General features: G+C 41.1%; 1 protein-coding gene across 4 annotated transcripts in view; it reads right to left on the bottom strand.

The window, feature by feature from the left end:
- Smg6 (SMG6 nonsense mediated mRNA decay factor) overlaps positions 1–25,470 on the bottom strand; it is a 240,791-nt gene that overhangs the window by 117,098 nt on the left and 98,223 nt on the right. For all 4 annotated transcript variants that reach the window (XM_090350422.1, XM_090350424.1, XM_090350425.1 and 1 more), the window contains exons 11-12: positions 5,478–5,594; positions 2,698–2,866 (exon numbers count right to left, since the gene is read on the bottom strand). In XM_090350422.1, the coding sequence (XP_090206548.1) occupies positions 2,698–2,866; positions 5,478–5,594 (286 nt within the window). The remainder of the gene's footprint in view (positions 1–2,697; positions 2,867–5,477; positions 5,595–25,470) is intronic.

The following is a 25,470-nucleotide window of genomic DNA, read 5'->3' as shown; positions in this document are numbered from 1 at the left end:
ACTCCTGGCCCAAGGTCTTCATATATTCTCTCTCTCTGTCTCTCTCTGTCTCTCTCTCTCTCTCTCTCTCTCTCTCTGTGTCTCTCTCTCTGTGTCTCTCTCCGTCTCTTTCTCTCCATCTCTCTCTCTCCCTCCCTCTCTCTCTCTCTCTCCTTCCCTCCCTCCCTCCCTCCCCCCCCTCTCTCGGTGGGTTAGGGGCCTAGGAGTTGTCCCTGAGCTCTTCAGCTCAAGGCTACTGCCCTATCCCTAGGCCTGGGCGCTATTCCTGAGCTCTACAACCCAAGGCTACCACCTTGCCCTTGACCCAACCCCACTTCCCTTTTCTAGAGGTTAATTGAAGAGTCTCAGGTCCTTTAGTGCCCAGGCTGGCTTTGAACATTGATCTTCAGATCTCAACCTCCTGAGTAGCTAGGATTACAGGCGTGAACCACCGCCCCTAGCTCCAAGGTCTTCATATCTATCCTCTAGTATTTTCTCTCTCCTACTGAAAAGCCTTACTGGATATAGATGCTTATTGTGAAACATATATAATTACACATATAAAACCTGAAGGAACTATCAGTATGCATACTTGCCAGAAAGACTATAATGCAGAGAATGGGTTTGGGAAAGGAGAGGGAAAAAGAAAGAAGTGGTGACTAACAGAGACAAAGGTAGTAAAACTGAGAGGCAAAGATAAAAAGAAATTGGGGTGAATGAAATAAATAACAGCCAATAAATCTTAACATCTATTGCATGTGATAAAGGCAAAAACTTGTCTAGATGTTGTTTCTGCTTTAGACATGGATATGATCATAAAAAAAGGTTTTTAAAAATACCAAACCATTAAAATGTTAGAAATAAAGCAATTAAATTAAAAAAAAAAAGAATTGGGGAATGAGAGGGAATAGATGAGAAATGGGGATAAGAAGGAAAAGAGGGAGGGAGTGGAAAAAGACAGTGTAGAAGGAAAGAGACACACATCAGTAGAATTAACAGTTATGGAGCCTACACACATATACAGCAGACATTCCTATACAAACAAACAAAAAAAGCACAGAAGAAAACTAGAGATATCCAGCCAGTGAACTTCCTCTGTAATGGGCTGAACTCAGTTTTAGGCATTGTGGGCTGTACAATCTCTGTGGCAACCATTCAATTCCAGTACTGTAGTGTGAAAGCAGCCACAGACCAAGTGTAAACAAATAAGCATGGCTGTGTTCCCATAAAACAAATCTGACTTTCATATACATTTTCATGAGTCATGAAATAGTATTCTTTTGATTTTTTCCAACCATTTAAAAATGTATACCATTCTTAGCTTGTGGTACATAATATATTGACCCCTGATATAATTACATACATACCCAGAAGACAGAGACAAAAGAAGCAGGCAGAGACAAGTTGGGACAGGCAGGCAGTCACAGTCAAAGCCACATCCACAGAATCCTTCAATAGAGATTCAGACTAGCACACAGAGGTAATCACATACAGACATGGTTTTGGAAAAACATGGACACCAACACAGTCTTTTGGGAACATACACAAAAGCACATTCTCAAAGGACAGTTACATAGAGACATGGATAGGACTAAAGCAAAGACTGATACAGATCCAGAAATTCAAACATAACCCTCTGGTGACATATGAACCCTATAGTGACAGACACAGACCCATGAACACACAGAGTACATAAGCACAAATTATCATAGGCCCACATCAGGACATATCACACAAACACATATGAATACAACACACATGGCCACAAATACACATGGACATATATACGCAGTACAGTCATAGCAGACATCCTGAAAGAGTCCTAGAGTAACAACCATATGGATACAGAAACACCACATCTTCACACCTGGCAAAGATAGACACTAAGATACACAGACTTTTAGACACACATAGACATAAGGTTCCAGTCAGGGTCAGACAAAACCCAGACATGAACAAACAGCCATACCTGATTGCCCAACACTCTGAATGTAATTTATGCCACTGAATTGTAAACATAAAAATGATTAAGATGGCAAAATTTGTTGGATGTTTTACCACCACTTGAAAAAGGAAAAAACACCCATACCAATATATAAACAGATCTACACAGACTACCCAGGCAGGCAGGCCCACATACTTTCAATTCAGCATACCATACCCCAACAGATATCTTCAGAGATATCATAATGATACATGGAAAAAGAGATGGAGACTAGGTGAGAAAATAAGGAATGCATGAAGAAAGAATGAAGAAAGATGTGCACATACTCATGCTCTCCTATACTAACAGCCATGAAAGAAAGTAAAGAGACTGAATGCAGAAGACAGTACCAGTAGAAGTGTTAGAAAATGAAAAAGGAGAAAAAGAGACAAAGTCTCTCCCATGTACATCAGCACACATCCCAATTCTAGAAGTAGTTGAAGTATGAACAATATGAGTGAGGATGAGAGTGGAAGAATAAGGACAAAGAATAAAACAGAGCAAAACTGTGGAGTAACAGAGAGGAGGAGCCACAGCACTGGAGAACAGACCAAAATAATTTAAAACATCAGAAGGTGTTCATGGAAGGATAAAATCAAAATTCAAACAAGCAGGAAACAGGGAAATGTGTGGGCTGTGGGTAGGAGGAAGCAAGGATAAGACAAGGAGGGGAGCTAGGGGAACATGGGTGAGTCAAGGCTGGCAGTACAAAAGGAATGGGCAGGCAAACTCACTGTGAGGGCAGATCCAGAGATGTGGGGGGAGGATTCCAGGTGTCTGGGTAGCCAAGCATCCAGTCTGACCAGACTTTCACACTGGGAAGCAGTTCTTTCAGGTCTGGGACGAAGGAAGACACCTTGATGTCATCTTGATCGTCTTGGCCCTCAGGAGAGGACAGCTGAGCTGCAGAGGCAAAGGGTGAAAACTGGGCCTATGTCTGCTGTGGTCCCCGAGTGATGCCTGTGATGTTGGGATGGCAGCAAGCTCTTAGGGAAGGGAGACCAAGTCCACAGGAAAGCTGGGCCCAGAAGCGAGGACAAGTGCCAGCACCTAAGAGGATTCTGAAAAGTAGGACAAAGAGAGAACCAGTGCACTGGGTTTGCCCTGGAGATGACTCTTTCTGCTTTACCTGAACACTGACTGAAATCTCTGCTCTGGCCTTTAGCCCAGTCTTTTAGTGTTCCTTCAACACAGTGCCAACATGGCACCAGAGTTCCTGCCAAAACTGCATAACCTGAATCATAAGAAAACATCATATAAATCCAAAGTGTAAGAATTTTTTTAGCAAAATAAATGGCTTGAACATTTCAAAAATGTCAAGGTCTATGAAAGACAAAGAAGCATTCCAGATTGAAAGGTATTACAGAGATATGACATGTAGAGTTGGGGACAAGTGAGGACAGTGGTGCAATGTTTGCCTACCATATGTAAGGCCTTGAGTTTGATCCCAGTATCTTAAAAAAAAAAAGTTAAAAAAGGATTGGGGTGGGGGGGTTGCGGTGGCTCATACCTGTAATCCTAGCTACTTAGGAGGCTAAGATCTGAGGACTGCCATTCAAATCCAGCCCAAACACTAAAAACCTGGGACTCTTAGCTGTGGTTCAAGTGGTAGAGTGGTAGCCTTGAGCTGAAGAGCTCAGGGACAATGCCTAGGTCCAGAGTTCAAGTCCCACGACTGACCAAAAAAAAAAAAAAAGGACTGGGGCACCTCAGTGGCACAGTTCTTGCCTCACATGAGCAAGGCCTGAGGTTCAATCCTCATATCTCAATAGGGTGGAAAAAGGAAAAAGAAATATGTCAGTCATCTAAACACAATATGTGATTAGATTAGATTTTACAGCAGGAAAAAAATCATTTTCTTTATAAAGAACATAATTAGGCATGAATGTGTATGACATACATTTCGGAAGTAGAGGCAGGAGGATCATGACTTTGAGGACAGACTGGAAATGAGACCCTACTCAAAAAGCAAAAGAACTTGATTAGAAACCATTGGTACAAAGAATCATAGATCCAATAACAGGCACTATATGAATGTTGATTTTCTGATTTTGATGACTGTTTAGAAAATGTCTTTGTTTTAGGAAATAGGGAATTAAGTATTTAGGGGTAAAGGAGTACCTACAATTTTAGATCAAATAGTCCAGGACAATAATGAGCTTAAAGGGGAACATGAATGTGTGTGTGTGTGTGTGTGTGTGTGTGTGTGTGTGTGTGTGTGTGTGTGTGTGTGTGTGTGTGTGTGTGTGTGTGATGCTAATCAGCAGGATGTCTGAATGTGTGTGTGTGTGTGTGTGTGTGATGCTAACCAGCAGGATGTCTGAATGGTATGTAAAAATACTCTGCACTATTCTTAAAATTGTTCTGTTAATCTGGTATTTTTTCTTGTTGCTGTGTTCCAGTCCTGGAGCTTGAACTCGGAGACTAGTCATTGTCCTGAGCTTCTTTGCTCATGGCTAATGCTCTACCAAAGTTCCTCTTTTGGCTTTTTTGGGTGGTTAATGAGAAATAAGAGCTTCACAGACTTTTCTGCCTAGGGTTGGCTCTGCAATTCTCAGATCTCAGCCCCCTAAGTAGCTAGGATTACAGACACGAGCCACTGGCACCTAGTTTTGGTATTATTTCTTAGTAAAAAGTTGTGCCTTCCTCATGGTCCTGAAAAAAAAAAAAAAAGATAGCTCCAAAGGCTAAAGGCAAAGCTGGTATGGCAGTAACAGTGGCAGTAACCAGACTACTGACCAATAATAATACAGGAGGTGAGAGGAAAGTGTGACTGTCAGCCTTACCTTACATATCTATAGTAATCAGAACTACAATTCTAAATGCATTTTAAAGAATACCTTAATCTCAAGGTTAAAATAGTGCCTGCTGGGTCCAGTGAGCCTCTCAAGATGTCTGGTCCTGTGGTGGTTATAGCACCCACCAGGGACCAAAGAGGGACACAGAAATAAAGAAGATAAAAATAAAGCATCAATTATAAGCAAAAGGGGAAGCATACTGGATCCTTAGTACTTGGAGTGGGGGGAATTTAAGGAAACTCACTTTCCTGGTCTTTTTAAAGATTCAAGCTGGGCTGGGAATTTGGCCTAGTGGTAGAGTGCTTGCCTAGCATGCACAAAGACCTAGGTTCGATTCCTCGTTATCACATACATAGAAAAAAGCCGGAAGTGATGCTGAGGCTTAAGTGGTAGAGCTCTAGCCTTGAGAAAGCCCTAGGTCAGTGCTCAGGCCCTGAGTACAAGGCCCAGGACTGGGAAAAAAAAAAAAGACTCAAGCATACACAATAGCTCATATGTATACAGTGTAAATTCTAATACCTTCGAAAGAGAGGGTGGGGAGTGGAGAATACACTCAGGAGGGCCAAAGATGGAACTAGTTAAAATGGCAAAAGGCAAGGTGGGAGGAGGAAGACTGGATAGTAGAAGACACTGAGAAAGCAGCCTGGCACTTTGAGGCTCATTTGGATATGGCAGGGCAGCTGGAAAGCCCACTGGTCAGGGGTCCTCCTGCTTACCTTTGGCAGATTCCTTAAGTAGGCAGGTGCAGCGCCGTACCAGTAGAGAAAACATGGCCAGGCCCAGGGCTGCAGCTTGCTCCTGAATCACAGAACGACACTCCTCGGAGAAGCAGTCTAAGGAGAAGCACAGGACACTTCATTACACCAGGGAGCCCATGATTACTTTCACATCTCATGATGGGTGCCCTGCTTGGCCAGTCCCTGAGCTTCCTGTTCTTCATCTAAGACTATGGATAGGAATAATTCACCCTCTTGAAGGAGGATTATAAGGCTAAGTAAAATAACAGATAAAATACTCATTAGAATGCCTGGCTTATGAATAAATGTTCAATAACTATAGGGATCACCTATAGTGAAATTCTGTATTATATTACTTTCCCAGGACCCATTGCTCATGGATGGCAAGGTGAGGTAGAGCTGCAGGCCCTCTGCCTTTAGCTAGGCTATTCATAAAGTTACAGTAACAAAAACCTATCTCATTAGTCCAGTCCCTATTATAAACTAGCAGAAGCACTATCAACGGATTAAAATTTATCTTCAATCATAAGCTTTTGGCTACAGGCCTACCTCCTCTATGCAGTTCCTACCATACATGATACAATTAAATTTGTTTTTTTTTTTTTTTGCCAGTCCCGGTGCTTGACCTTAGCGCCTGAGCACTGTCCTTGGGCTTTCTCAAGGCTAGAGCTCTACCACTTGAGCCACAGCACCATTTCTGGCTTTTTCTATGTATGTGGTACTGAGGAATTGAGCCCCGGTTTTTGTGCATGGTAGGCAAGCACTCTACCACTAGGCCAAACTCCCGGCCCATAAACAATTATTTTATTTATTTATTTTTTTGGTCAGTTGTCAAGGGGTTGGGACTCAGAGCCTGAACACAGTCCCTGAGCTCTTTTTCTTTTGCTCAAGGCTAAGCACTCTACAACTTAGAACCACAGCTCAGCTGGGTGCAGCAGCTCATGCCTATAATCCTAGCTACTCAGGAGGCTGAGATCTGAGGATCACGGTTCAAAGCCAGCCCAGGCACTAAAGTCAGTGAGACTCTTATCTCCAATTAAGCAGAATATGGGAACTGGGAATGTGGCTCCAGGGGTAGGGTGGTAGTCTTGAGCTGAAGAGCTCAGGGGACAGAGCCCAGGCCCAGAGCTCAAGCCCCACGACAGACAAAAACAAACAAACAAACAAACAAAAACAGCTCTACTTCTGGCTTTCTAGTGGTTAATTGGCAACAAGAGCTGCATGGACTTTTCTGCCCACACTGGCTTTGAACTGTGATCCTCAGATCTCAGACTTCTTAGTAGCTTGGATTACATATGTGAGCCACTAACATCCAGCAAACGGATCTATTTTACTAAGTGAGTTACTTATATAGTGTTTGGGACATAATACATACTTAATCAATGTTAGTGTTTATTTTTCCTTAGTGCTAAAATAAGAAACCTGGCTTCCAATACTAACACCCTCCATCCCTCACTTTTTCAGCCTGGCTAACTTCGTTCTGGCTACAAGTCACAGAAAAGAGACACTCTTGTCAGTGGGTAGAGTTGGTCATTGGAGGGAACAATATAATACACACATTCCTGCTTGTACTGATTCAGTGTCAATAGCTTCCCCAACACCCATTTCATCCAGACTTGAAGGAAATTAGGGACAAACAAGGCAGTCCAACCAGTAGCCTCAAGGGAGGAGACACCCAACATTCATAAGAGATGAATCCAGTGGCCAATTTCTCTAGATTTGGCAGCAGCTAATTCGTTAGTTTCTTCTATATAACACTACAGACCTCAAAATCTCCAAATGTTAAAAGGATAATTAACCACAGGTTTGATCTTGGTCCTTATATACATTTCAACCTGTCAGCTTGCTGGTTTTCTCAATGAGCCTAACTGAAGCCGTTACTTAAGGAGACATTATATAACCACAGCCATTCCTAACAGTAAAGCTCTGGAAGTAAGGAGCAGGCAGCTGTTCAGGATGGCTGACATATGAAGAGCATTGATTAAACACTGTTTCAATTGTGGCCATCATTCCAGATGCCCACTGGTTTCAAATGTTACCTTCTAACTTTCCAACTCAACTGTGGTAGGCAATGGGGAAGTGACAAGAATCCATGAGATCAGAACAGATCCCCATTCTCAGTCCCCTGGTAAGGCACTGAACTTCTGCTAAAGAGACTGAAAGCAAGCAACCCAGAACCAAGAAGGAGGATGTCATAAGGGAAGATGTGTAAGTAGTCCTAAGAAAACTTTCTAACATCTTCCCTCTCCACCACAGCTACAGGGAGCAGCACACGTTCAACCCCAACTGATCGAGGTTCCTGCCATTAGCCTCTTTAATTTACATGAAGCTCAACAATAGAGAATAAATCCAGAACACAGAAAGCTGGGACAGGACTAGTGGCCAAATCCTTCGGCCTCTCTATCTATATCAGCACCTCCTCATTGACTGTGCATTTTAGATAGAAGATGTCTAAAATAGGATTACATAGAGAATGCCTGAAGAGACAGAGGGAGATGTCTTTGCTCCAAGAGACTGGATATAGCAAGACACTCTCAAAAGCCTGGGTAAGAGTAAGATGGGGCAGTGATAGCTTTGACCAAGCATTCCTAGTTTTATGATGAGTAACAGTATTATCAAACTCAACTGTCTTTCAAAGTACAAGGTGTGAGAGTAAGGAAGTATGGACTACTTAAGAGTAATCCAAAGAGGGCTGGGAGTTTGCCAGGTTTGATTCCTTGGTACCACATACTTAGAAAAAGCCAGAAGTGGTGCTGAGGCTCAAGTGGTAGAGTTCTAGCCTTGAGAAAAATCCAAGGACAGTGCTCAGGCCTTGAGCTTAAGCCAAGGACTGGCAAAAAAAAAAAGAGTAATCCAAGGTCTGGGATCATGGCCTAGTGGTAGAGTGCTCACCTAGCATGCGCGAAGCCCTGGGTTCAATTGCCCAGAGCTATGGCTCAAGGGGTAGAGTGCTAGCCTTGAGAAAGCTCAAGGACAGTGCCCAGGCCTTGAGTTCAAGCCCCCAGGACTGGCACAAAAACCAAAAACAAACTCAAGAGTAATCTGGGGTGGTTCCTACAATAAGGTTTGGAATGAAGTGGGGTATCAAAAATACAAATCTTTTTGGTATAGGTATGGGAGGGATCAACTAACAATTCTCAGAGAAGTGCAGCTAGAAGACAGCTTCACAGCTACTCTGCATAATTATGTCACTTCAGTGGTTTCATTTTAACATTCCGTTAGGGTAAGGTCCAAGAGCACTGCCTACTCATGTGTTTGGTCCAGCTAATGGGGAGATACAAACCATTCTTTCCTAATCAAGCAGGCAAATCTCTCACCCTAGAATTCCTGGGTTTTGGTCAGCCTTGGACTGACCATGCTCTCTGTAGCCCTGTCTGATGGCTTGTTCCTCTCTCTCGTTCAACAGTATGATAAGCACATTGAGCATCTATAATGTGCCTGGTATATGGAGACTACAACTACAAATAAATCATGGTTTCCACAACCAACAGACAATGTAGTAAGTGGAAGAAAAAATTATTTTTTATTTAGTTATTTTATTTTTTTGAGCTCAGGGCCTTGGTAGAGCTCAGGGAACACTGTCCTTGGACTTTCTCAAGGCTAGAGCTCTACCACTTGAGCCTCAGCACCATTTCTGGCTTTTTTTTCTATGTATGTGGTACCAAGGAATTGAACCCAGGTCTTCATGCATGCTAGGCAAGCACTCTACCACTAGGCCAAACTCCCGGCCCCAAGGAAAAACAAATTGTTTAGAAGGAACAATGGCAACTTGAACCTAAATATATTTCAAATGAAAAAAAAATGTATTAAATGCATGGTATTTTCAGAGGATGCTCTTGATCTTACATAGGCTTCTGTGGAATAGAAGTCATAAGATACACATCCAGGAATATCTTTGAAATGATTGTTCTCATATAAAGAAGGTGAGAAAAGAGCATCTAGATTACCAGAGCCCATCTACTTTGGGAACAAACTTAGGAAATTGGTACTAGTCTGAAAAATATCCACATGTATCCCTGGAGTTGGGCTGGGTCAGGCAAATAAGTGATGTAGGGCGGGGAGGAAAAGGCATTGTTTATCTTGGTATTTGCCTGGGTTCCTCTGGCTTTGTGTCAGGTAGCAGGAGCCTGACATGAGCTGAGGAACTCATTAACATTGTGAAATAGCCTTTCCCCTTCTTTCCAAAAGCAGGCTTGCTCAAGGATTTGGGGGGATGGTTTTGGCTAAGAATGTCAGATGAAATTATTTCTTACCAATAAAGTCACCTGAGGTCTGAACCTGGTTTTGCCTCTTCCCATATGTGGGCACATGGCCACACCTCTCAGTGTTCCCATGGCTAAATACCTGCTCAGGCAGAAATATCTTTTTTGTGTCTGTGTAACAGGGTGAGTTTCTCGTTTTTCTGAGAACATATTCATGGAAAACATAAACCAACTGTCGTCAAAGTTGTATGAAATCAGGAAATGGAGCGGCCGGGAGAAGGCTGCCATGTGGCCGGATGTTATGTATTTCTAATTAGTGCTATACATCTTTCAACAGCAAGTGTCCTTCTGCTGGGAAACACAACACACTGCCCTTGTTATTGTAACTGTCAGAGAAGTGCTTAAACAGATAATCTCCAGGAAAAGTGATAAACATGTCCCTTCTCCCACCAGTGTGTGTGCAATGGTGCTGCCAAAGCAAAGCTGTGCCTGATGGCTCCAGGATGGCAAAGCATCCTCCAGCAGGAAATGGGAGTGAGGCAGGAGGGATAGGGAGGGAATGGTGGGGGAGAGAGGATAAGTGGAGGCAGGCTCACCTGCCTTAGTCTCTAATCTCAGCCAAGAACAGTGATTCAGAACCCTTGCTTCTGGTCAACTCTGGGACAGGGTACCAAGTTTTTTCGTAGGGAGTGATTTGGAGAAAACCCATATCAGTGGGCTGGGGTTTGGCTAGTCACAGAAAAACCTGGCAGCAATGAAATTAGTAACGTTCCCTTGGTATACACAGCCAGCTTCCTGGCAAAAAGATGAGAAGAATAATGAAAGGCAGACACAGGATGAGTAACACATAAGTCTGCAACCCTGACGACAGTGGGAAAGGTTCAGAGGGCCCTAGGTTCCATTAGCCATTCTACCACAGAAAAATTCAGGGAAGATGACCACTGTGTCTCCTCTCAAAGAGAAGAAATAAATGGTCAGTCCTCCAACTAATACCACCTGGGGGTGATTTGTTGGCTCTTATCTTTCAGTTACCAGACTACTTTTTTTTCAGTCAGACATAGGATTGGCACAGTTCCTATGCAGCCCACCCAAGAATTCTTGTCTATAGAAAGTAGCAGTGAGAGCAAGAGCCAGAGTCCTCTGTAGCTGTTGACAACAACAAAATTTCAGAGCAAAAGCAGAGCTATTCATGCCTTCTGGGCACCATTTATTCCCTGAAGAATAAAACAACTAAGTCATAAGAATCAAGCACTGATACACCTGAGCAAAGTACTTAGATACTATGATGAAACTGCTAGGCATAAGGTAAGCCATGATATATCTCTAAAGGGAGAATAACCAAGAAACAGGGAGTCTGGGAAAGTAATTTCTCTTCCTTAGGAGCTTTCAGTTATATCTGCTGGTCCTTTTGGATCTTCTAGGACTGTAATACTTCAGCTTGTTCTACTGTTCTTCTGAAAGTAGAAAGATATAAGAGCAGAACAAAAACTATCCCTCATTAATTAAAAAAAAATTGGGGGGCCAAGAGTCTGGCCTAGTGGTAAGAGTGCTCACCTAGCATACACAAAGACCTGGGTTAGATTCCTTGGTACCACACACATAGAAAAATCCAGAAGTGATGCTGTGGCTCAAGTGGTAGAGCTCTAGCTTTGAGAAAGTTCAAGCCCCAGGACTAGCAAAAAAAAAAAAAAAAAAAAATTGGGTATTCAATTGTGAGATACTAAAACTAGGAGATGGGTACTGGTAGCTCATGTTCACAATCCTAGCTATTCAAGAACTCTAAGGATCATGGTTTGAAGCCAGCCCAAACTCTTTTATCGCTAATTAAATACCAAAAACAAAACAAAACAAAATAAAAGGACATGCTTCAACAGTAAGGGACCACTCATGCCAAGTTTCTGAATGAAACAATAGTGTTTTAGGATTAATCTAGCTAAAACATTTATAACAGGTTAGAGTAGATTAAAAAAAAAGTAATAGATCAGTGGGAAAGCTAAGAGGGCATAAACTTGTATAAATTAAGAGAAAATATATGTCCAACATTTCATAAACTTTAGAATGTCAAGTCAATGAATGCATATTAGAAAAACTGTTACAGAAAGATAATGTAGAAATGATGTTGTGAGGGAGAGATGATAAGCGAGGGAGGGAAGAGATGACTGCTGGAACAGTCAAAACTGTCACTGATACTCTCATTAGATTCTAGAGGATCCCCAAACTCAAGAAAGGTAACTAACATCCACCAAAGGAGATCCAGGAAAGGAGCAGAAACAAAGGACTGCAGAACACCTGGAGACAGGGAGGTATATATCAAGAAGTCCCCAGGCTCTACCAGGTTGGCTTTGGGCCAAACTCTGTCTTTCCAGCACAAAGACACTTCAGGGGGTCAGAAATACTTGAGGAAGACCTTGCATGAGGAAGTCTGGGAAGTCTGAGCTGGCTATCCCTGTGGAAGCCATTAGATATTCAGCACTTCATTTGTTTCCAATTCTTGTAGGAGTGCAGCTCCAGGCTGTGGGGTGAGAGGCTCCTCTCTGACGTAATCAGGAAGCAGCTGCAAAATTAAGGAATCCCTCATGACATCATAAAAAGGGTCTATGGTTTACTGGGGAAAGTATAAAAATTAATTACATATTCCCATATGACTCCTTTCCCCTAATTCTGTATATATTCTTTCCCATCTCTACACATTGTCTCATCAACATCATCCAAAAGCCACCTTGATGGTTACAAAAGGACAAACAAAACTCAGAATGTTTTCTGATGCTCTCGCCATCTGCCCCATGTCTTCAAAATTTAACACCTCCAAGAATTTTTATATAGGTAGCATGGTTCACTAACAACATTATAAGCCCCTTGAGGGCAAGTCTATGTCAAGACTTCATATCCTTGAAAATTAGCACCATGAAGAGTTTCAAGAAAAGTTTGCTGCTCTTAATCAGCTCTTGCTTGCAGATCCTAACTATGAATGGCATGATTCTACTGTAGCCAGAGTAAATCCAAGACAATGAGATCTATTTTAGGAATACAGCATTTACATGTATTGTCTCTAACCTTAATGAAGATTTGCATAGGTAGTATCTATTCCCTCTTCTTAACTGTGGAGCAAACAGGCTCAAATGAGTTGCCTAAGGAGTCCATAAAGCTAGTAAATTCCAAAGTTATGATTTGAATGTTTTTATTGAATATGTTTTAATTGTATTTTTTTTTTGGCTTTTTTTTCTTTTTCGGTACTGGGGATCGAACCCAGTGGCTTTTTCCACTGAGCTACATCCCAGCCCTATAATTTGAATATGTCTGTCTGCTCTTGTACCACACTGTTTCTATATCAGATTTGCCAAGGCCTGTGACTTGAGTGTAATACTTCAACTACTCCTCTCTCCTTTACCATGAATACAAAAACCTCAGATTACTCCTCAGACTAATCTCTAATTTACTTATCTCCAACATGCTTTAGAAGTTCATAACCTGCAAGATTCAACATTGTAGAGATGTCAATTCTCCTCTAATATGTCCTTAGATTTATGTAACTACTATTAAAATCTCATGAAAGGTTTTCATAGACAAAAAGCAAAAACAACAACAACAACAAAAAAGACTTATTTTGAGACTAGGAATGTGGCTTAGTGGTAGAGTGTTTACCTAGCATGCATGAATGAAGCCCTGGGTTCAATTGTTCAGTATCACATAACAGAAAATACCAGAAGTGACACTGTAGCTCAAGTGGTAGAATGCCAGCCTTGAGCAAAAGAAGCTCAGAGACAGTGCCCTCATCCTGAGTTCAAGCTCCAGGACTGGCAAAAAAAGAAAAAAGAAAAAAAGAAATTGTAAGGATTTGGAGAAATCAGATCAAGTATACACTGTAGAAGAGAATATAAAATTATGCAGCTACTCTGGAAAATAATTGGGTGGTTTCTTCTGAAACTAAAAAATGCACTTACGACTCTAGCAATTGAATTCTTGGGCTTTGTCACTGTTATGGGCATAAAGATGTAAAGGTAGGACAGAAGGTACTAATGTGAAAACACTAACATAATGAATATGATGTGAAAATGCTAACATAAGAGATGTTAAAGAGGTGAGTCCAGTGGGTGTGCTGGATAAGCAGGCTAGGATTAGGCAAGTCAGGACTAGAATATAGTAACTGTGTAACTCTGCTGAGCTATGTTAAATCAATAAACTGTGTTGAATCACATTACCTGTCTATTGGTGAATTACTTCATCTGCTCATGATAGTCACAGAAAAAAAAACTTAACATTTATTAAAAAAAAAAAAACCCTGCACACAAATGTTCATAGAAATAACTCCAATGTCCTTCTATATTGAATGATTAAAGAAACTTTGGAACATCCATACTATAGGACACTACTCTGCAATTAAATGGACTAAACAATTAATATATTCAGTAAGTTGGATACTCTCAGAACCATAATTAGTGAAAAAGCCAACTGTAAAATGCTATATGTTACTGGAATCATATCTATTATAGAGATAAACAAAAAGATTGGCAATTATCTGGAGTTAAGAGCAGAAGGGAATAGGGAAGATTCTAAAGGTACACTGTGTCTTACACTAGTATACGACTAACTGGAACTCTGAATTAAGTCTGTGAACTATACTAATATTCTCTTCTATATACAAAAGGGTAGCTTAGCTATCTGGAGGACAATTGGTCAATGAAGAACCAAAGCTGGTTAATGCTGCCCAGATGCTGCTTTTCTCATCTTGAGCTGCCTTGCCTAAGCTGCTGGAGATGTGCAGGTGCCCTAGTCCTTATCTGGCCTAAGCAACAAACTGCCAAGGGCAAACAAAAGGAAAACAACAAAAAGGAAAAGGAAAGTCACTAAGGAAGACAGAGCTTCTATCTAAAGAATAATGAGAACTTCATCATCAAGGCTATGACTCATCAAAGCAGTAAAATCCATGTCAAGCAGCATCAGGTGAAGATGAGAAAGTGAAGAAAGATGACAAGAACAACAAATTGTAGAAATTAAATGAGCTGTTTAAACATGCTCTTGCTTCTCAAAAAAATAAGTAAAAGTGCAAACCTCAAACCAATGGTATGTACAGTCTTCAAGTAAACATAGCGATACGAAAAAGAGCCTTAGAAATATGAAGTTAGCCTTAGAAAGCTGGGTGTCAATGGCTTGTGCCTGTAATCCTACCTACTCAGAAAGCTGAGATATGAAATCTGAGATAGGCTACGTAGAGGAGTCTGTGAGATTATTATCTCCAATTAGCTGCCAAATATATAAATAAATAAGTAAAACCCTGGCCTTGAGCAAAAATGCACAGGGACAACACCCAGGCCCTGAATTCAAGCCCTAGGACCAGTATTACCCCCCACCCAACTCCCCACATAGACAAAACCAACTGCTTTCACAATTTCAGTACTGCTTTGGACCATTAATCAATGGATATCAAGATGCATTTTAAGTTATTATTTTATTTTTGTTTTTGGCTGTATTGAGGATTAAATGCAGAGCTTCATATTTGCAAGGCAGGTGCTCTACTACTTGAGCCATGCCCAGTCCCTTTTAACATGGTTTATGTTCAAGGTAGGATCTTGCTTATGCCTGGACTTGCCTGGCTGTGATCCTACTTGTTTCCTTGTGCTGATGGGGACAAAAAGTGTGTGCCATGGTGCCTAGCCACTGTGCCTCCTGGTAGCTGGGATAACAGGTACACTACCACTCCCAGCATTGAATGAGATGGAGTCAGGTAAACTTTCATGCTTAGACTTTCTCTGAACTCCCATTCTCTTGACATCTGTCTCCCAAGTAGCTGGAATTACAGACTTGAGTTACTGCACTTACCAAAATAGAAGGAACTTTATTAAAATAAAAAGTGATTTTTTTTTCTTTTTTTCTGGTGGTATGGGGGAGAGAGGGTTGAACTCGAGGATTTGAGCTTGTTAGGCAGGTGCTCTATTACTCAAGCCATGGCTCCAACCAGTGCTTGCTTTTCAAAGGACTTAAAAGACAAACCACATAAAATTTTCTCACTGGCAAAAACCATTACCAAAATATCTATCAGAAGCTGGCTATTATACACCTATAATCCCAGCTGAGGCAAAGGCAAGAGAATCACAGGTTTGAAATCAGCCCAGGCAAAATTAATGAGACCCTATCTCAAAAACAATGCAGGTGCAGATTAGAGGTAGGTACCAAGTGGTAGAGTGTTTTTCTAACTGGAAAACAGACCCTGAGTTCAAACTCTGGGTTCAATGCCCAGTACCATAAAATAAGAGCAAAAACAAGAACTTTAATCAGAAGACTGGAGTATAGTTCCGTGGTAAAGCACTATTCTTGAGACCCTGGGTTCAATCTCAGAACCAAAACAAAATAAATTCCCCCACATATAAGATGAATTCATATGTAAAGTATGTAAGAAACACTTTTAACTTAAATAGTAAATCAATTTTTAAACAAAAAATATAAAGAGCTGATCAATCACTTTAGCAAAGTTTCAGGATACAAAATTAACTGACAAAATCAGTAGCACTTCGGTATGCCAACAATGAGCAAGCAGAAAGGGAAAAGAGAAATCAGGAAAACATCTCCATTTGCAATAGTCTCAATAAACAAACAAACAAAAAACCCAAACCTAGGAATAAACCCAACCAAAGTCATAAAAGACCTTTGTAGTAAAAGCTATAAAAGTCTAAAGAAAGAAATCAAAGAGGGCATCAGGAAATGGAAAGGCTTCCATGTTTATGGATAGGTAAAATGTATTGTGAAAATGGCCATACGGCCAAAAATGATGACAAATTCAATGCAATCCCTGTCAAAATACCAATGACATTCTTTAACAATATAGACAAAAGAATCCAAAAATTCATATTGAACAACAAAAGACCCCCATTAGCCAAAAGAATTCTAGGGGAAAAAAAAAAGTAATGAGGTGATATCACAATACCAGACCTCAAGCTGTACTACAGAGCTATCATGAAAACAACTTGGTATTAGCACAAAAATGGACCTGAAAATCAATGGAACAAATTAGAAGACCCAGAAATAAAACCATATACTTACAATTATCTGATATTTGATAAGGGAGCCAAAAAGATACTAGCCTCTTCAATAGTCGGTGTCGGGAAAACTGAGTATCCATACACAGAAACTAAAAGTGGATGCACTAATATCAACTCATAGTGGATCAAAGATCTCAAAGTCAGACCCAAAACTTATTGCAAGAGTAGGAGAAACATTAGAACTTACAGGTAGAAGTAGAAACTTCTTGAAGAGAGTCCCAGGGTCACAATAGATAGAGACTTGACAAGTGGGACTATATCAAAATAAAAATTTCTGCACAGCCTGGTGTGGTGGCTCATGCCTATAATCCTAGCTATTCGGGAGGCTGAGATATTAGGATCATGGTTCAAAACCAGCCCGGGAAACACAAAGCCAAGAGACTCTTATCTCCAATTAATCATTAGAAATTGGGAAGTGGGGCTATGGCTCAAGAGTAAGGTGGTAGTCTTGAGCTAAAGAACTCAGGGACAGCACCCAGGCCTGCACAGCTAGAGACTAGTTACTAAACTAAAAAGACTGAGAGAACATCTTTACCAGCAATATTATCAGACAAAGGCTTAATATCCAATATATACAAGAAGCTTAAGAAACCAACCACTCCCAAACCCAATAAAACAATCATTAAATGGGCAAGAGAAGGCCATGAGTTTGGCCTAGTGGTAGAGTGCTTGCCTAGCATGCATGAAGACCCAGGTTCAATTCCTCAGTATCACATATATAGAAACAAGCCGTAAGTGGTGCTGAGGCTCAAGTAGTCGAGCTCTGATCTTGAGAAAGTCCAAGGACAGTGCTCAAGCCCTGAGATCAAGCCCAGGAATGGAAAAAAAAAATCAGCTTTTCCATGTCATGAGAAAGGGTATCAATGTTTGTGAAGTTATACACCTTCTATCTGGTGAATATAATGTAACCCTTCTATTAATCACAATAAAAATTTATTTTAAAAAATGGTCAAGAGAGCTAAGGAGAGACTTATCAGAAGAAGAGGTAAGAACAGCAAAGAAGCACATGAGGAAACGCTTATCAAACCTGGTCATATTGGAGCTACAAATCAAAACAACTCTGAGATACCATTTCTCTCAATATAGATCGACCAACATTGTGAATTCAAGCAACAAATGTTGGCAGGGATGTGGGGAAAAAGGAATCCTATTGCACTGTTGATGGGAATATAAACTAGTACAACCACTCTGGACAGCAGTCTGGAGATTCCTCAAACATCTAAATATAGATCTTCCCTACAACTCAATCATGCCACTCCTAGGCATCTACCCTGAATATCATGAGCCAGAATATGATAAAGACACTGCACATCCATGTTCACTGAAACACTACTCACAATAGGCAAGATATGGAAACAGCCCAGATGCCCCGCAATAGCTGAGTGGATCGAAAGAAAAAAAATGTGGTACCTATACATGATGGAATGTCCCACAGTCATTTTTCTAGAATAAAATAATGTCATTTTCAAGGGCATGGATGGAACAAGAACAAATCATGTTAAGTGAGATAAGCCAAACTCAGAGAAATGACACATGTTCTCTCTGATAAGTGGAAATTAGATCTAAAATACACTGGGATGTGTTAAATTATATAGGCATCAAGATATTCACATACAGTGAGACCAAAAGAGGATACTTTTAGGAGAGAAACACAATGGCACAATGCCTACATGCCTCTTCATATTTATATAAAATAATATATATTATATATAAATAATACACAAACTCCAAGTTATGAAAACAAGCGATCGCTTTCTTTTCTTTTTCTTTTTTAATCTTTATTTTTTGATAATTGTCTTCTTTTCTTTATGTATGGTACCTTCAAGTGTGTATCTTTGGAAGGGTGGGGGACAGGTGCAGAACTGGAGGGAAAGGAAGAAAAAGTGCAGCAGTGGAGCTCACTGGACACTGATGAACGTGAACTGATGAACGACTTGTGGTAGAGATAGGAGGGAGGGACTGGGAGAGAGTGAGGGAAGGCAAGACACTAAGTATGCTTTAATAAAACTGGTAAATTGGAGCACCTAGTATGTACCAAGGTTCTAGGTAAAGGAGCATGCTCTTCTAACACTTGGAAAATCTGTCCCTGCAAGCTGACACTAATATCCTATTTAGAGACAAACTAAACCTCAAAAAGGACAGATAAACTTGCTTCATCAAGGCCAAACAGTTGGTTATTACAGTGAGGAATTCAATTTCTTGATCAGGTCAACTCCTTTACAATATCAAAACAACAACCAATACCACCTTCTGAAAGTGACAAAAAATATCCAGAAGAGACAGAACATCTCAAACACTTGGTTTTCCCTCTTTCATATGAGTATTTAGGGTCACGTTTTCTGAGGGCTCTATCAGTACATCTTTGCAAATGGCAAATAACCATCTCCTCTCCACTAGGGAAAACAAACGTACTTCTAAGTGAATACTAAACTTTTTCCAGGAAATAGCCATCACATTTATTTAGTATTGGTTTGCCTAAGATTTCCTGTAAAATAAGTAAAGCACCAGTCAAAACTATACACTGACCGGGAGTGGGGGCTCATGCCTGTAATTCTAGCTACTCAGGGGGCTGAGATCTGAGGATCGAGGTTCAAAGCCAGCCCGGGCATTAAAGACCATGAGACTCTTATCTCCAATTAGCCACCAGAAAACATGAAATGGAACTGTGGCTCAAGGTGTAGGACGTAGTCTTGAACTGAAGAGCTCAGGGACAGCACCCAGGCCCAGAGTTCAAACTCCACGATTGACCAAAACAAAACAAAAAAAACTACACATTGGCCATTGGCCATTTCTGCCTTAGCTGTATCTCTGTCTTGGCTGTATTTTTGTCACCAAGTTCCTGCCTGATTCTAGAGTCATTCAAAAATATGTTCACTCTTGGGCAAGGAGAGCGGCTGCCAGCAGAATGGCATGCTGGCACCAGATCAGTCTTGTACAAATGGGGCCCAGGAGAAGAGGGCTTGCCACCCCAGCAGCTCATTTGGAAGTCACAAGTAGATCTTATATGACAGTTTCTGCTTGCCAAAGGTTTAGGAAGTTTGCCTTTCTCCTACTATTTGGGGGAAGGAAATATTTGGGGCATAGCACAGAGCAGGATCTAATTATATCAGGCAATAAGCCTCATACCATTTGACAAAGACCTAGTGTCCTGTATCAGAAGTTATCTCAGGGTATTACAGGAGCAGAGGTATGAAAGAAGGCTTCCTAACAGACATACCCATTAGTCAACCTATTAAAAAAAAGTTTCTTTAAGAGTAAGAAGGAAATGGTAATAATAATAAATAATAATTTTAAAAAACTACAACAGTTCTGAGGGTAAGGAGAGAATCTGACAGCTGTTTCAGACAGCTGGAAATGCACTTCTGACAGTATGAAGCTCCAGAAGCAATTTAGGTCGAAAATAAGTTAACAAGAGGTAGTATTTGCACACATCCTGATTTAGAGATAGCTCTTACATTTAATACAGGTAGGCAGAGAAATGAGACGGGGAAGTGTTCAGCTTCCATCTTCCCAGATTAATTCACTTTCTTTCTTTTAAAACCTTCCCAAAGGGCCGGGAGTGTACAGTGCTTACCTAACATGCACAATGACCAGGGTTCGATTCCTTGGTACCATATACATAGAAAAAAAAGCCAGAAATGAGCCGGGTGTGGTGGTTCATGCCTGTAATCCTAGCTACTCAGGAGGCTGAGATCTGAGGATCAAGGTTCAAAGCCAGCCCAGGCACAAAAGGACCTGAGACTCTTATCTCCACTTAACCTCTAGAAAATGGGAAGTGGTGCTTGGCTCAAGGGTAGAGTGGTAGCCTTGAACTGAAGAGCTCAAGCACAGCACCAAGGCTGAGTTAAAAAAAAAAAAAAGCCATGGGCCGGGAGTTTGGCCTAGTGGTTAAAATGCTTGCCTAGCATGCATGAAGACCCAGGTTCGATTCCTCGTACCACATACATAGAAAAAAGCCAGAAGTGGTGCTGAGGCTCAAGTGGTAGAGCTCTAGCCTTGAGAAAAAGTCCAAGGACAGTGCTCAGGCCCTGAGCTCAAGCCCAGGACTGGCAAAAAAAAAAAAAAAAAAAAAAGCCAGAAATGGTGCTGTGACTCAAGTGGTAGAGCTCTAGCCTCGAGAAAGTCAGTCCAAGGACAGTGCTCAGGCCCTGAGTTCAAGGCCCAGGATAAGCAAAAAACAAAACAAAACAAAACAAAACAGAAAAACCTTCCTGAAAATTTCCAAAAACAAAAGAACAACAACCAACCACACACACACACACACACACACACACACACACACACACACACACACACACACACAATATCTAATGAAGTTTGTAAACAGTGTCAAAGATAGAACAATGCTAAAATAGGTAAGCACAGAGAAATACTTAGAACCTAAAGTATTTATTGGAAGGCTTTTGAAGAGTTAGCTATCTCAGAGAGCATTCCAAAATACAAAATGCAAGATTACGGTCATCAATGAAACTTTGAGGGTCAGTAGTAAAAGGTAAGACTAGGGGCTACGAACATAGCTTAGTGGTACAGTGGCTGCCTAGCATGCATGAAAGTCCTGGGTTCAATTTTTCACTACCACATAAACAAAAAAGGCCAGAAGCTGTGCTGTGGCTCAAGTTGTAGAATGCTAGCCTTGAGCAAAAGAAGCTCAGGGACAGTGCCTAAACCCTGAGTTCAGGCTGCAGGACTGGGGGCAGAGGGGAGTGAAACTGGTTAATTTATCATCTTGATAGTGGGATATCTTCACGTTACTGGAAGCATGCCCTTTATTAAAGGAGATAGGGGGACCTTACCACCATCTGACCTGTCCAGTTTTGTGTCCTGGCCATGAGTGCCTTTTGCTCTGCCACATACTCAAAAGCAACAGAATCCACCAAACATGGACTGAAATCTCTATAACTGTGAGCCAAATATCTTTTCTTCAGTTAAGTTGATTATCTCAGGTATTTGCACAGTAACAGAAAGCTAACACTGCCAGCAGTACTTATGGAGATCTATATACATCATTAGTAATATATAAAACTAGTTTTATGAGATTAAACTTTGTTCCTATTTATTCCTTTCCATGTTATTCAAAAAAGACTTGTGATAACAGCAAATCATACATAATGAATAGCATCAAAGTAAGTTAGAAAATCAGATCTCAGTCTCCTTAGTAGCTAAGATTACAGGTGTGACCCACCAGCACTCAGCTCAGTCATTTTTGTTGTTGTTGTTGGTGGTGGTGGTCAGGAGGCTTGTCCCTGAGCTCTTCATTTCAAGGCTACTGCCACATCCTTGAGCCAAGCCCCACTTCCCCTTTTCTAGTGACTAATTGGCTATAAGATTCTCATGGTCTTTAGTGCCCAGGCTGGCTTTGAACTGCAATCCTCAGATCTCAGCCTCCTGAACAGCTAGGATTACAAGTGTTGAGCCACCACTCCTGCACTGGCTCAGTCTTTATTCTTGACTAACCTCAAATCATCAATTTGCCTGAAACACTTAAACTTGAGTTTCTGTGACACTGTTTCTCTGTCACTTAGGGTAAACGTTTATATTAGTTATCAGGAATCTCTTAATTTTAATGGTCATTCTAACTGGAATGAGGTGGAATCTCGGTTGTTTTGATGTGCATTTCTTGTATGGCCAGAGATGACGAGCATTTCTTCACATGTCTATAGGCCATTTTCATTTCCTCTTCAGAGAAACCTCCCTTTAAGTCTTTAGCTACCTTTTTAATGGGATGGTTGTTTGTTTGAAGATTTGTTTTCAAGAGATTCAATTTTTTGAGCTATAAGTCTATTTTAGATATGAGGCCCTTGTCTGTTGTATGGCCAGTGAAGATCCACCTCACTCTAGTTAGAATGGCCATGATCAAGAAATCTAATAACAACCAATATTGGTGGGGATGTGGCCAGGGATCACTACTACATTGTTGGTGGGAATGTAAACTTGTTCAACCCCTCTGGAAAGCAGTATGGTAATTCCTCAGAAGACTAAACATGGAGCTTCCCTATGACCCAGCAATCCTACTCCTTGGCATTTACCCAAATGTCCAGAAACAAGACATACTAAAGTTACTAGCACAATGATGTTCACTACAGCATTATTTACCATAGCTAAGATAGGGAACCAACGCAGATGCCCCTCCATAGATGAATGGGTCAAGATGTGGTACTTATACACAATGGTATTCTATACTGCCGTCAGAAAGAATGACACCATCCCATTCGTAAGGAAACAGAAAAACTTGGAAAAAAAATCCTATTAAGTGAAGTAAGCTAGACCCAAAGGAACACAGGCTCCATGGAGTCCCTCATTTGCAATAATTAGTACACATCTAGGATTCTCCTAACAGAGGATCACAATAGCTCAAAAGCTATGTACATATGGTGATACAGAATGAGATTAGTGAAATGAACTCTAGGTTATAGAAACAAGAGGTTTATCTTTGTAATTGTTGTTCTTAATGAACTATATGACGTTATTACTTTTTTCTTTTTTTCCCTTTGTGGTTACTCATGTGGTTACTGTATCTTTCTTTGTTACCTAGTATACTATAAATACTGTTTGAAACAGAGAAAAGAAGGGGGAAAACAAGATGACTGGGAGGTGGTGGGGAGAGGAAAAGGGAGACAAAAACATGAGAAGGGGCATCAAGTTTCGAGAAGTAATGTACCCACTACCTGATGAATGTAACTGTAACCCCTCCATATATTATCCCCAACAATAAAACACAATTTAAAAAAAGAAATTCTTGACGGATTCTTTTGTTGTTGTGTTTTCCTATTGCTTTCTTGTTTTGTTTAGCTTAGTTTGGTTTGTTTTTTATGAGGAAGTCATGATGTGTATGTAGCCCAGGTTGGTCTTGAACTTTCGATCTTCTTGCCTTAGTAAATCAAGTGCTGGGATAACAGCTGTAAACCACCACTCCTGGTTCTTTTATGACCTTTTTAAAATCGGAGTTATTTTTTAAAGTTCATATCATTTTTTTTTTTGCCAGTCCTGGGCTTGGGCTCAGGCCTGAGCACTGTCCTTGGACTTTCTCAAGGCTAGCACTCTACCACTTGAGCCTCAGCACCACTTCCGGCCTTTTTTTCTTCTATGTATGTGGTACTGAGGAATCGAGGAATCGAACCTGGGTCTTCGTACATGCTAGGCAAGCATTCTACCACTAGGCCAAACTCCCAGCCCCTAAAGTTCATATCATTTTTAACTTAGTTTTTTGAGGTTTTTTTTTTGGACCAGTCCAAGGGCTTGAACTCTGGGCCTGGGCACCATCCCTGAGCTCTTCAGCTCAAGGCTATCACTCTACCATTTGAGCCACAATGCCATTTCTGATCTTCTGGTGGTTTAACTGGAGATAAGGGTCTCATGAACTTTCGTGCCCAGGCTGGCTCTGAACTTCAATCCTCAGATCTCAGCTTCCTGCATAGCTAGGATTACATGCCTGAGCTACCAGCGTCCAGCTCAATTCAGTATTTCTGTCCATAACACTCACAGGGTACATACTGCCCCAAACTGCCCTAATACAAGATTTACAATCTATCAAGTTGTACCAGTCTTAATGGGATTGCTAGTCCCAACAGGTTAGGATCTACTGTGCAGACTCCAGTAAATCTCAAGTACATACTATAGTGCCTGGTCACTACATCTTTAGTCAGTTCTGAGAGATACTTTATACAGTGTTGGTCCAACTCATTCACAGTATTTACTAAAAGTAACTACTTCATGTGATACTACTACATGTGAGGTCCCTTCTAGCCAAATCATTTAGTTTTTCGAAGGTATGAACTAAACTCTCAAAGAGCAGTGAAGGCTAGGACTCACCATAATGCCCACTTTATTGATTAAGATGAGGCCATGGTAATTTTTTCAGGGCTGGCTCAAACCACAATCCTCCCAATCTCTGCTTCCTAAGGCCTGGACACTATGCCCAACAAGAAAATGTGATGTGTGTGTGTGGGTGGGGGTCTGGGGGTTTGCACTCAGGATTTGGACACTGTCCCTGAGCTTTTGTGCTCAAAGTTAACTCTCTACCATTTGAGCCACAGCTTCACTTCTGATATTTTTAGTGGTTAACAACAGGAGATAAAAATCTCATGGACTTTCCTGTCCACACTGGCTTAGAACCATGATTCATATATATCAGCCTCCTGAATAACTAGGATTATAGTTATAAGTCACTGGTACCCAGGCAAACACAAAAATTTAAGAGTGGAGAAGCCAAGTGCCAGTGGCTCACATCTGTAAACTTATTTATTTAGGGGGCAAAGATCTAAGGATCTTGGTACAAAGCCAGAAGAAGCAAGAAAGACCCTGAGACTCTCATATCCAATTAACCACCAAAGAATTGTGGCTGTGGCTCAGGTGGTAAAGTATAAGCCTTGAGTGGAAAAAGCTAAGAGGCAGGATCCAGACCCTGAGTTCAAGCTCTAGTACCAGCACAAAACTAAATAAACCAAAACCCCCACAGAAACAGTAAGGCTGAGACATGAGACAGACTTAGTTTATGGAGGGCACTGGGACCAACAGCAGGAATATCATGCATAGGAGGAACTGAATCATAACTGCAGTAAATAGTTTGGTGCTTACCTTAGTGCCCCTCACTCCCCACCCAGCTGCTGGAACCAATGGCACTGGTGGCTCTCAGCTGATTGCCACTTCTAGGCTTGCCCTCCAAGAGAAATGTTTCAAAAATGTCACTCTACTAGTGAACTGCTAGGGAGCAGAAGACAGTACATGGAGATTCAAACT

This window comes from Megascapheus bottae, chromosome 17 (assembly GCF_031878675.1).
Source record: "Megascapheus bottae isolate mThoBot1 chromosome 17, mThoBot2.hap1, whole genome shotgun sequence".
Lineage (NCBI taxonomy): Eukaryota > Metazoa > Chordata > Mammalia > Rodentia > Geomyidae > Megascapheus > Megascapheus bottae.
This window is presented reverse-complemented; position numbering and strand designations above follow the sequence as displayed.